Source organism: Salvia hispanica, chromosome 1 (genome assembly GCF_023119035.1).
Source record: "Salvia hispanica cultivar TCC Black 2014 chromosome 1, UniMelb_Shisp_WGS_1.0, whole genome shotgun sequence".
In the NCBI taxonomy this organism is placed as follows: domain Eukaryota; kingdom Viridiplantae; phylum Streptophyta; class Magnoliopsida; order Lamiales; family Lamiaceae; genus Salvia; species Salvia hispanica.
This window is the reverse complement of record NC_062965.1, coordinates 31,357,762-31,370,551: the sequence shown is the minus strand read 5'-3', so window position 1 is coordinate 31,370,551 and position 12,790 is coordinate 31,357,762. Positions and strand designations below refer to the sequence as shown.

General features: G+C 32.9%; 1 protein-coding gene and 1 long non-coding RNA gene across 3 annotated transcripts; one reads left to right on the top strand and one right to left on the bottom strand.

Annotated features, from left to right (window-relative positions):
- Positions 1–2,718: 2,718 nt before the first annotated feature.
- Positions 2,719–9,032, bottom strand: LOC125201919 (probable ethanolamine kinase). The gene is made up of 11 exons (XM_048100219.1): positions 8,703–9,032; positions 7,396–7,487; positions 7,105–7,211; positions 6,828–6,933; positions 5,282–5,404; positions 5,104–5,195; positions 4,400–4,484; positions 3,799–3,904; positions 3,626–3,692; positions 3,280–3,372; positions 2,719–3,203 (listed from the first exon to the last, which is right to left on the bottom strand). Exons 1-11 carry the CDS (start codon positions 8,825–8,827, stop codon positions 3,084–3,086), a joined length of 1,116 nt encoding a protein of 371 aa, XP_047956176.1. The 5' UTR covers positions 8,828–9,032; the 3' UTR covers positions 2,719–3,083.
- A 1,064-nt stretch (positions 9,033–10,096) lies between these two features.
- On the top strand, positions 10,097–12,074 carry LOC125220170. Of its 2 annotated transcripts, XR_007176341.1 has the most exons (4): positions 10,097–10,164; positions 11,380–11,445; positions 11,558–11,641; positions 11,832–12,074. It is a non-coding gene; the product is annotated as an uncharacterized LOC125220170 (long non-coding RNA). The 2 variants fall into 2 exon arrangements; XR_007176336.1 differs by lacking the exon at positions 10,097–10,164 and having other exon boundaries at positions 10,236–11,445; positions 11,837–12,074.
- Positions 12,075–12,790: the final 716 nt, after the last annotated feature.

The window sequence follows — 12,790 nt, the reverse complement described above, 5'->3', positions numbered from 1 at the left end:
TACAATCTTAATTAATTTTTTTAATGTAAAGTCAAAGTGGGGATTTCAGGAAGTAAACGCTTATAATTATAATAATAATAGTAATAATAATAATGTCAATCACTTGGATTTAACTTTATATTAGGAAGAACTATATAGGTAAATTATATACTGTTATTAACTAGGATAAATTATTCATGAATGGAGAAATTATACCGTATACATTGCATTGAAAGTTTGCAACACATTTCCTGCAAATAAAAAATTTCCTGAATTTCTAAATATTTTGTACTTAATATTTTTGCAAGTATTGTCCTTCCTTGAATTCTTCAATAAATGCAAACTTTTATAGCACTTGATTAGAATGTTTCAAAGTAAATTCTTTTACTTCAAATAATTGTAAGACGGAGTATGTCTAGTTGAAGTATACAGCTATTTGTAATTAGCTCAAACAAAAACTCCGACCAACTCAAATACAGATAGTTTAGTTTGAGATTGTCAACAATGTAATTATTTGAGCTCGACATCGAGCTTAATGTAGCAAGACCTAGCAATTAATTAATGGAGCTTAGACTAATTAAGGTTCCAAACTTAGAATTGTGGTTTAGAGGCCAAGTAAACGCCGGTGGCCATATAACGTAGTGCGTGGGATCTTTATGACTGATTCCTTTTTATTTTTCTTGTTTCTATAGCTTTATTAATTCCAACAGTTTATTAAATTACGGCGCACATAGCTTTTTATATGTTGGAATCACATGTTTCACGTCATTTTTTGGACAAGAATTAATCTATGGGCCCACGTGTCATTAAAGCAAGATTAGTACACGCAAGCAATTACGATGTGGACAATTCTAGTCTGCATGTTTATTTCAAATGAGAATATTATCTGAATAGTACTAATACTATAGTAGTAGTATTTGTTTTGTGTGCTATAATTTGGAGTAGCGAAAACACATAAGTAATATTTATTTACCCCCTCTTTCAACCCACTGTCATGAATTGGCGGTCTTAAAATATGACCCCAAACGTGAACCTAGATCTAGATACACGTACATAATAATAATAATTATAATAATAATTATTATAATATTATTATTATTATAAGTTAATGTCCAATTTTATCTAGCTATGTGTTTTTATTTTATATATTGTATATTCATTTTGTACTCATGTCGGATATTTTATTTTTTAAAATTTCCATATAAGTTGAACTCATTATATTCATTTAGTATCGTGCTAACATAAATAAAATCATACTATCACTATTGTAGACGAATGATATGCTACATACCTTATGTGAGCTTCTGATGTGAACATCATTCTCGTTTTACGCATGTTTAACATTGTTTGTTTTGATTTATATATATTTAGTTTGATTCTAATACATTAAAAATATTATTGAAAATTTTAATTTCAAAAAATTTATAAAAATCAAACATTGATTTGTTATTTTATTAATTTATTTAAAATTATAGAGAAAACTAACACATCAAACTTGTGAACAACATTTTTCAATGTATTAGAATCAAACTAAATATATAAATCAAAACGAACAACAATTAAACGTGCATCAAACGAGAATGATACTCACATAAAGAGTTTGGTACATAGCATATCATTCCTCCACTTTTGTATTTATAATATTGTATTCAACACGACAATGCGACTCTAGCGAACATATCGGAAATGCAGGCCATATTGATATACTCCCTCCGTCCCACAAGAATATGCATTTTTTAGTCTTTCCTTTTTAGTTCGTCCCATAAGAATATACACTTTTTAATTTTGGAAACTTTTTTCTCTTTAATGAGGTGGGATCCATTCCCTACTAACAATACTTTAATTACTTTTTTTCTCTACCTCTCTCTTACTTTATCAATTTTGCATTAAAACCCGTGTCGAACCTAAAGTGTATATTCTTTGGGTACGGAGGGAGTGTTATTAATGTAGCAGTATTTGATAAACAATGCACAAAAACAATTTAAACGAAGATTAAACACTATTAGAAAACCGTCCAACATATTACTCCTTATTAGGGATATCGAACCATTTAATCGAAATTTGAACTTGTTAAAATAATTTACATGTTATCTCCAAAATGGCTCTTTTGATAAGAAAGATGGGATATAAGAAGATTTGCAAAATAAGATAAGAAATGCGGGCTTCGTATTAAGATAAGCTCATATGAATGTTATCTTGTTGCAGATTATTTCCTATAACAAGTTGACGGATGAGATTTATTCCTACCATATACTGACCAGGTAAATATATTTCTTCTAAATCTTGACCAAGTGGAATACCAACTTTCAATAAATAAATATGAGACATGTTTCCAACTAAATGAAGATCGAGTACATACAAATTAGATCTGGAAGCTTTATCATATGAAAAGATCGCTGAGTAAATATAAAATTAAGAATGAGTGCATCGTGTATATATTCCAACTAAAAAGCTTATACCAAACAAAAACGTGAAGTGATTACTATAGATCGAGTAAATACAAATTGACTCGCATTTACGATAAACTTTCCCAATCAATCGATATAATCAAATACACATTAAAGTATTAACTACGAAGTACTGTAGTATTTATTTCATACGGTGAATTTCCAATGATATTTGATATTTGAAATCCTACTCCAATTGCCATTTGTGAATTTTTTTTTAAATAAAAATCTTGAATTCACCTTAAACAATTTGAAACAATGAAAGTACAAACTGATAACTAAATCCACACAATTACAACAATTTCACCTTATGAAAAAACTATAGTCATTTTCACAAACTACATTGAACAGGGGCAGAATTTGCCAAGTGCTTTGCTAGAGTATGAGAGTTGCCCTTCTTAAAAAGGAACGAAAAAATCATTGGAAAAACGACTAATTTGAATACCACCTGAATAACTAGCAACACAAATCGTCACTGGTGTTAATAAGCATGGAATTTTTCGTAACAAATTGATCATTGGCGTGATGGAATCGTTCCATGCATCTTTTCTTCACACAAGCACACGATAGTTCAACACCAGAAACATACCGTTATTCATCAAAGAACTACAGAATCTGCAACCAAAGGCAGGACTTTTACAATGCTGAGTGGTAGATTTAGTGACTTTGAAAATATGACTGTGCCAACGAAAAGCACTTCTCCTTCTGCTTTTTGTATTCATTGTAGCGCAGGAAGAAGTAACTCAGATAATCAAAATCGATAGGAGACATTTTTGCCTGTCAAAAACGAAGCTAAAATATCATACAAATAAACACTCATTCGTATAGAGAGCACATTTGAGATTATCAGTACCTGGATTAAAGCCCAAATTGCCCAGTATAGGTGTGAAGCTAGCATGTAAATATTTGTTTCTGCGTAAAGAGCATCAAGCGCCTCTTCGGAAACCTGATGTTTTTTCGCATATTTTTATAAGATTTATGAACTTGGAAAGTCATGCATAATCATCATGCTCATACTGAGCTCATTGTCCCAATAAGCAAGGTTAACTAAGAACAAATCAAGTGCAAATTCACTCAAGGTGTGATGTTCATTCCAGAGAAGGCAGAGAGAAAAATATGAAAAAAAACTGGAGATGATCCAAGCTCCATGATGTTCTTGCTCTACATAGAATGGATATGATGGATCACTTTTGATGTACCTCATGCGGTGTATCAGGTTTTAGATAGTGCCTGAAGAAGTTGAATTGTTCGTCTTGACTTGGGTATCTGAGGCAGCAACAAGTCCAACAATAAAACTTGGCAACTTCTTATCAGAGCCTAAAAGAAAAAAAAAGAACTCTTAACATGTAGTTTAGTGAGGACAGAGACATACAAATTGTAATCACAGTCGTAGCCAGCATATTCATTGAAGTGATTTCCAAGGTCAAAGCCTCTGTAACTGAATGATCCATACTCAAAGTCAATGAAGTAGAGCTTCCCTGGAGTAGAAGAATGAATAGTATCAATGGATATGATCAAAGCAGCTGATAATAGCTTATAATCTGCCAATAAATTTTCTCAAAAAATGAGCTGTTCATTCCCTGAGTTTTCACGGCTTCACTGAGAAATGGAATTACCATATGGTCACAACATATTCCAGTCTTATTTTATAGCATTTCAATCTCAAGATCTTCATTGCCATTTATAGAATATAATTCTGGAAATGTTTAGCACCATTAATGTATAAACAAACCAATGATCTTACAAGCAAAAATGACTAAAGTTGTAGTACAAATCATTCTTTTCTTTATTCGCACCACAGTACTCACCTATATAATATGTGCAATAACATAGGTTCAAATATAAAAAGAGAGTATAAAAGTATAAAACACATAGCAAAGATCTTTCCAAGCACATCCATATGCAGAAAGCGAGTAGCTGAGCCAGCACACGAGAGGGTAACGGATTTTATAAAGTTATGCATGGTACGTTACCTTCATTTTCATTAAGCATCAAATTCCCAGAAAGCAGATCATTGTGACAAAAGACTACAGGGGCATTAAAACGATCTGCCATTGCCTGTACGAAAAACATATAGTTTCTGAATAAAATAGTTCCTTGGACAAAAGTAAATTAAAACTATAAAAGTATATCAGGATTTTCCAAAACAACATGCTTTCCCTGCACTTATCTACTACTGATTTTGAAAGTAGAACATGGAGAAACTTCTAGCAAACAACAAGATTCATCACATTCCTTTTATTCTTTTATTCACAATGATGCAAGATGATTTCCACAAACTTGTCAAATAAATAAGTTACAAACCTGTTTGGAAGAAAACAAAATTTTCAACTAAGATATGCAAAGTACATTTGTTATCCAATTACGAGGTTTCAAGCAATAGACTTTTAACATGAAATCAAGTAGCTGTCCATTTTCTTTTAAAAAAAGGTAATAATCACTCCGGTCTCACAAAATAGTGCACACTAGGTTTTGAAACAGGTTTTAATAAAAATATTAGGTAGAGTGTATTGTTGAGTGCAGAAAGGACCCTACTTTATTAGGTAGAGTGTGATGTGAGTGGATAAATTGAGGTCTGAACGTAACAACATGAGAATAAAGATAGCAGCTAGCATGATATTTTGAGCAAAAAATTTTCAGCAAGCATATCACATGCAGGACGGAGTCAGAAGGCCACCTTGAGGCCATGGATTTCTTTATTGATTTCTTCGAACGAAACCATCTCATACTTCTTTTGTTTTTCACTATCATCAAACTTGAGGGTCAATGCTGCATGCAATATGAGATTAAGAAGAATCTAAAATCAAGTAATGGGAATCTAGAACTACATTTACTAGAAAGATATCATAGGACACCTCTTGAGAAGAATTTGGATATGTCATTCCACAGTTGGGGTTCTCTAGAACCAGGAATTTCCACCTCATGGAATCTTCGCAGCTGTTTAGCGATTTCTACCATAAGCTTTGGTTTTCGCATGTCTGAAAAGAGAAGGTCAGTGTTAACCTAGAGTGAAAACAAACTAACAAATAAGATGGTATTAAGCTGAGTTGATATAATAAATAGTTTTATCACAAGCACTCATTATAAAATAAATCAAAATTAAAGTTGCAAAGCTAGCCACTAAATCAGCACTATTGTTGGTTCAATAATAAGAATTGTGTTGCTGAGTCCTAGATAATTCAACAACAAAGTAGATACTCCTTCCGTCCACAAAAAATAGATCACTTTTGCCATTTTGGGACGTCCACAAAAAACAGATCACTTTCTAAAAATGGAAAGTTTATCTCTCATACTTTTCTCACTTTTTCTTCCCTCTCTCATACTTTACTCACTTTTTCTCCCTATCTCTCTTACTTTACCTACTTTTTCTCCTCATCTCTCTTACTTTACCAATTCTACGTTAAAACCCGTGCCGAACAACAATAGATCTATTGTTTGTGGACGGAGGGAGTATAAAAGATTTTTTTTTTTTATGTTGTATATTCTTCTCTCAAAACATCTACATAATATTTTGTAATATGTGGTTGCTATGAGATGAGTGAGAAGTAATCCATCCCCTGTTTGAATCATGATATAGTTTACAAATAGATTAAGATTAAGAAGTTGATAGTGATGGCCAAATTAGTTAATGTAATTGGAAAATTGGTTCATAAAATAGGTATGTAGATGAAAATTGAAATTATGTCTTAGATAAAATAGCAGAAAGTTGAGAAGATAAAATGAGCATTTCTAATGGAGACAGATAACACGGCTCCAAAATCAAGAAGGGTTTAAAACACGAAAAATGGCTCTAAAAAATGGAACTATAGAATTCATGAAAAGATTTGCAAAGTAAAAGGATAAAACACAAATCCAGTTTTGAACCACAGGTCCATCATACCTCTTTAGATTTCACCATACTTCATATATATATATATATATATATATATATATATATATATATACACACACACAGAAACAAATTACTCTTGTATCAACAACATGATGTAGTCTACATCTCCATTTCAAGATTTACTATCGAACTCTCAACTATTGTACATCCCAAAACCATCATAACCCAAAGCCACACCATAACATGAACGGAAAAGGGAATAGAAAAATCAAAAGGATGATTTTAAAGTGGGGAGGATAAGGTTGTCTATGAAGAAACATATAGAATGACCTTGCTACTTGATTAAGTAATAGTATTCTTCAACATTTTTGTAATATTAATATACATCAAATAAAGGAATTCAAGTAATATAGAAGCTGCCTGGTTGAGGACTATTCAAATTAATCAGACAACAACATACAGAATACTCATACATGCCTAAATTCTTGAAAGAACACTATCATGAGGAGAAGATTCATCATGAAGAGGTAATGCCCATTTCTGAAAGATAGTTTGTTCAAGGTGCTTACCTGATGGAGTAAGTGTACGAGCATCAATAAATGATTGCACCATTCCATTCCCAAAAACACCGAGCAACTTGGCACCAAATCCTGCTGCCGAGAGGTGTGGGATAGCCTAAAGACAGTATGAGGATTCATATATGATTGTAACCAAATAAAAAAGAAATGGAATTATACACAATGTGTTTGAAGTACAGAAGAATGATAATGTGTGGTTTCACTAGAATAAAGCAAGTTTAGTGAAGCATTCAACGAATAAATCTTTCTCAGAAAGACCAAAATGTACCTGCAGTTCCCTTTGACGATCAATCACATATTCAGTATTTGGACCATATAATCTGACTGTAGTACTAACAGCACTTCCATCTTTTTCTCTGACAGACACCTTGAGTACTGTTGAAAAAGAAGAAAATGCAAGATTTTTTAAACTATAATACACAGAAAACCACATTTTCTGAAAGAAGCAGCTTGATGTGATTTCGTCATACTCAGATGTTATAGAGATATATCTAACTTTTCAAGCTTCCAGCCTCTAAGAAGCAAAAACATTGTTATTCGAAGAGAAAGAGATACGCACACAGATTTGTGATGCCACCGGACACTGTCTCAAGGGAGAAATCTGATTCATCCAAATTTGACCATTGTTCGAATAAATCTTTGAAAAGCTCCCTGTCAAGAAATCAAGACCCATTTACTGAAAAGGGTAAATAAAATGAATCACAACATATACAAGCAGCATCCCCCAACAATATATTATCAGAATCCAACTTTTATTACTTAAGAAGCTAAATCCAGAGAACAGGTAAACCAAATTGACAGCTCACAACCTTTTACTTCAGGTAATACAGGTTACATAGAATACAGCAGCTGTATAGATATTTTCGAATTTTGGATCAGTGATAATATAAACAAAACTACTATTTTAGAAGACATTAACAACATGAATTTTGGAAAATGTATTTGTATCCCCACAAAAAAAGTTCCATTTTAAGACATTTCATGACTATTTTATTCACACGGCTCCAAGTCCAAACCAGCATCTAGAACCTTAAGGCCACAAAACACTTTCCTATTTGCCCATGAAATAGCCCAAGCAATGATCCATAGCAATTAAAGATATGTAAATCAGTAGAATATTATTTTCTTACTAACACTCTGATGTCTTGGTTACATGTATGTTCTCATCGATAAACAAACATCTTAAAATAAGACACCTAAATATATCATTCATAAAATGAGAGCTTAAAATAAGTAATTTTCTATTCAACCAGCCACAGATCTTCCCTTCTCTTCCACTTACACAAAATTTAACCACCCGGTAATCTCAGAGATTCACCACATTACCCCTGTTGAGACAAACATAGTTTGTCCATCGACTAAGAGCAGTTGCCGAAGTAATGCATAATCAAAGGAGGAAACATAACATGCATACATATATATAGTATTTTAGTCTAATAATGTAGATTATTAGTCTAATAATGTAGCTTGGCTAATAATGTAGCATCTTAGTATAATAATGTAGCTTATCACAACCATCCAATCCAATGATCCAATAGCTGTGATTTGTGCGTTGTTTTATAGTACTAAGGAGGTGTGAGAACCCTAATGTATATATAACCAAAAACTAGCACCTCTCTGCAGCCCAATACCGCAATCCTTCAACAACATGAACAAACCAACGATATTTCTCAAGCTTGAGAGATAGATACAAGAACTTAAAGCAGCATACCGGGTTATACATCTAACACAAACAGCAAAACTTCCGCGTTCATCGGGAAACAGAAAACGTGCAAATTAATTCAGCCCATTCCAAATTGAATGCAACAAATAAAACGTTCGTTCAAACTGTTCAACAGAAATGCAAGGAAGAAGCAAAATACTGACACAATGCGGGGCCTCATTTCTGGTAGAGAGAGTGAGTGATCGATGGTGCGAGAGGACGACGGAATCTCGGAGCTATGCGTCTCCGCCACTTCCGTCGCGTTCCATATCTTCTCCGCCGCCCCCATTGATGAAGAAGAATCGCAATTCGAAAAATTAACAACGCACGTGGATTTAAGCTAGCAGAACTTGACGATGAAACAGGATTTTGAATACTTTCCAATAAATTCCTCGATTTCTTCCAAAAACAACAAGAAGAATGGCACCCCGGGAATACGGAATTGTTTTTTTTTTTTTTGTTTTTCTTTTTTTTTTTCGTTTCAATTTTTCATAATATCTACCTCCGAGTCTCCGACCCTAATGTTTTAGGAATTGACTTGTATACCCTCGATTTCTTGCACGCATTAATCATTACGCATCACCAATTTGACTTTTTGACATTGATAACCCCTTTTTAATTTTTAATGATTCCTTAAATTTATCCATGTTGAGGAAAAGTCATCTTATACCAATCGATATGCGCTTAATCGTATTTTAAAATCAGTCTCGAAACTGTATTCTACCTACTAATAATCTACTATAGACTATAGTAATATGAACACTCAAGTCAGTCAATCTTGTTTGAGCATTTCTTTCTTTGTTACTTTAAAAATTATTTTCTCCGTCTACCGTTTAAAGAGTCATTTTGACTTGGCACGAATTTTAAGAAATTGTCTTGACTTTGTAAGAAAACTAATGAGTGGAATGTGAGACTCATTTAAAGTATTAGTTTTATATTAGATTGTGAATGTAAAAAGTTTGTAGGATATGAGATCTACATACTAAAAGTGGAATAAAGTAAATGATTCTATAAATTGTGGACAAGTCAAAATGGCAAAAGGGTTCTTTAGATTGTGGACGGAGGGAGTTTTTGTTTCAGCAATGCGTGATAAATGCTGTCTTATGATATGAATTGCTCATAACTGGTTTTGCAATTGGTGACATATGTTTCAAGCACACTATTGGAAGCCTGCTTATAGGCTATTATCTGCAGAGAGGAATGCATAGTAGGTCTAAGAAGTTTATTTTAAGCAGAGAAAAAAAAAATAATTGAATATTTTAATGAGAGAGATTTATTTTTTAAATATAGAAAGTGGATTTCTTAAGTGGGATAAATTAAAAAGAACAGATGGACATCTTAAGTAGGACGCAGGGAGAGGAGTCTAAAAAAACTCTAGTCTGCCTTTATTAAAATTTAAACAACCTTTTTCCCCATGAATTATCATTTCTTTTTCCCTTTTTTGGGTCACTTCACTCAGTTCCTATCTACTTGAATGGTTGTTTTGACTTTACATGAGTGAATTTATATGAAATATGTTACCTGCGCATGCTACATTTATTTACACTTGCTTCTGATATCAGAGGGGGCTGCATTGCTAGTGGAAGCTGCTGAGATGAGCAATCCCGATGCACAATATGAGCCGAGGTTAGATTTCTTCATAAACCAAAAAATCTGACTTGTTAATTATCTCGATTGGTGTTTAGAAATTCAGAATTTAAGCAAAGGACAGAAGTTCAACAAACTTATATGACAAAGTGAACCTCTTACCTATGTTGAATCACTCTGATGTTATGTCTTGTTTCTGGCTCTCCTCAATCCAATGTTCAATAAAAATCAAGAAGCTTTTCTCCACAATAATTGCTTCAGTATTTTTTGGACCTTTTGCCATGGTTCAGTCTCAGATGGCTTGCTTTATCTAACTTCACAGTTCACACGATACGGACGAGGTTTTGGAGTCCAAAAAAAATCTCAATGGATCCAAACTTGATTCTACCTTCAAAATTAACCAGTTCCTCTGAATGGAGATGATACATATGCTGCATGTTTTCTTGACATTTAATAGGAGATAGCAATGATAGCTCCATTATAAAATATTAAAATTAATGGACTAAAGATTAATTTGACCCTAAACTAAGTATATTCAAGAGTATGATCATAGTTACAAATCATGCTTCTGCACTGAGTACAAGCTATCTCTTCTTAGTTGTTTTAACATGAGTATGGCAATGCGCATCTCATAGGAACCTTCCTTTCATAGTACAACATGGATAACCTTGAACTCACCTATGTACTTCTTGTCCATATCAAGTTGATCATTGTGGTGCAATGCATCGCCTATAACTTTTACTGTCCTAATGGGTGTGATCTGGCTGGCTTTCTACACTATACCTAACATTGTAGTTCTTAGTGCTTGTGATTCAATTTCTGGCATCACTTTCATGTTGCCATCATATTAACTTTTCTAGAGCAGCTATGTCATCAATTTGTTGAAGCAGGATTCACAGAAAGGTACTCAAATTAAGCTTGGTATGGTTGAGGTGTCTGCTAAAGTTTTCACAGATAACATTTCATGGGCCAGAGCAACCTAAGTCCAAAGTCAACTTTCCATGAACTTAACGAGTCACAAACTTAGCTGCACCCAAACAGGTGTGAGAAAAATGTAGATGAAATAGGAGTCTTCTTTGCTACTATAGTACTAACTCATAGTACTAAAAAATACACCTGCTTAGGAGGACTGTTAAATGTGTATGTAAATATATACTAGTATACTGGAAGAAATATAATTGGATTGTAGTTTTATGATCAACTATTGCATACATTTGTTCCTTGTCCTTGTCTAATTACAAAGAATGGTCTCAGTCTTGTGAATCTTGCACACAATCGGTACAGCAAGCTTTTTCTTATCTGGAGAAGGCAACTAACCAGGTATATATATTTCGTGATATTTTTTCTAATGCACTTTTTAATTCTTTTTGTTGCATATTGTGTTGGAAACCTGTGATATTTTAGTTGCCCCCTGGTGCCCTTTATCTCTTAGGAGCTGTATGCTTGACAGACAGACGATTGTGTAAGCCAGGACATTTCCTCTGCCATCTGGTGTTTCCATAGAGCATCCGAAAAGGTCGGCCATCTCGGCTTGTTCGATATATCTGCTAATCATTTTCAAACAATGATCTTTCTCATTTGTCTAAGCAGCTTTAATTAGTATGTTTCCTCATGGGAAAGTTTCTGAAATGATTACGAGTCTCTTATTTGAAATCAATCATATGTATAAGATATACTACATTAGATGTTTATGGACCTAAGTTCAGTGCAGAGAAAGCATCCTCGAACAGAAAGCCGAGGAACGAATCTGGAGTCGAAGAGTATAATCCAGTTGAGATGGCAAGAGATGAATTTGAAATTGCTGCTAATGCAGGATGGAGTGAAATGCATGGTTGAAAGTTGAAACTTCGTGTTGAGGAAGAGAAAAAGAAAAGTATGTCGAGCTCTTGATGTGGGTCTTAATACAATAATAAATTACTGCAATTTTTATTATTATTGGTATTATTATTTTTTCGTATCATCATCATTGTTATAATTATATAATTACTAATTTAAATTTTTTTGTTATAATTATATGCATGTTAATTATGATTTAATTATTATTTCTATTAGATACATTAAATTTAACTAGTCAAAATAAAATTATAATTCTAAGAGTTTGTCTTGATATTTCTAAATATGGAATAATTAATTTATACTATTTATGAAGTATATTTTCGGAAATCACATTTCACAACAATTTTATTTGCCGCAGACAAATAGGTCGAAGTGTATACTTAATTTAGATTTGAGCAAAACAATAAATCTTAAACCAATGAGATTTAATTCAAATGACCAAATTGAGACATCATCAATTTTTTCTTAGCAAGGGCCTTTGAGTTCAAACCCCATGTGCATGTGATGTGTAACATATTTCACATGTTATGGTATGTCCAAAATAGTGTTCTAATTCTATTAAAGTTAAATAAATGTGGTTTTTAGTGCAGAAAAGGTCACATCCTTTGCTTAAGGTTAAGGGGCATGTGGATAAATGGAAAAAGGTAATAAAATCTTCTTCTTTTTTTTGTTAAAGTATAAAGGTGTGGTACGATCATTGATTTTGTGCAAAAATGTTGGAATAAAAATATAAAAAGTAGTCTCTGAAAGAGGCATGTTCGCACTCTTGTGGAACAGATGGCATGGAAACAACAAATTGAACAAACTCTTGTGGAGTGGAGTATTTTCA

Bases quoted from the DNA above. Each gene is read 5' to 3' on its own strand.
- LOC125201919 (XM_048100219.1), bottom strand. From the start codon at position 8,827: ATGGGGGCGGCGGAGAAGATATGGAACGCGACGGAAGTGGCGGAGACG. The intron at 5,405-6,827 runs GTAAGCACCTTG...TTCTCTTTTCAG, and splicing joins TCGTACACTTACTCCATCAG to ACATGCGAAAACCAAAGCTT. The intron at 3,204-3,279 runs GTACTGATAATC...CGTTTTTGACAG, and splicing joins CAATTTGGGCTTTAATCCAG to GCAAAAATGTCTCCTATCGA.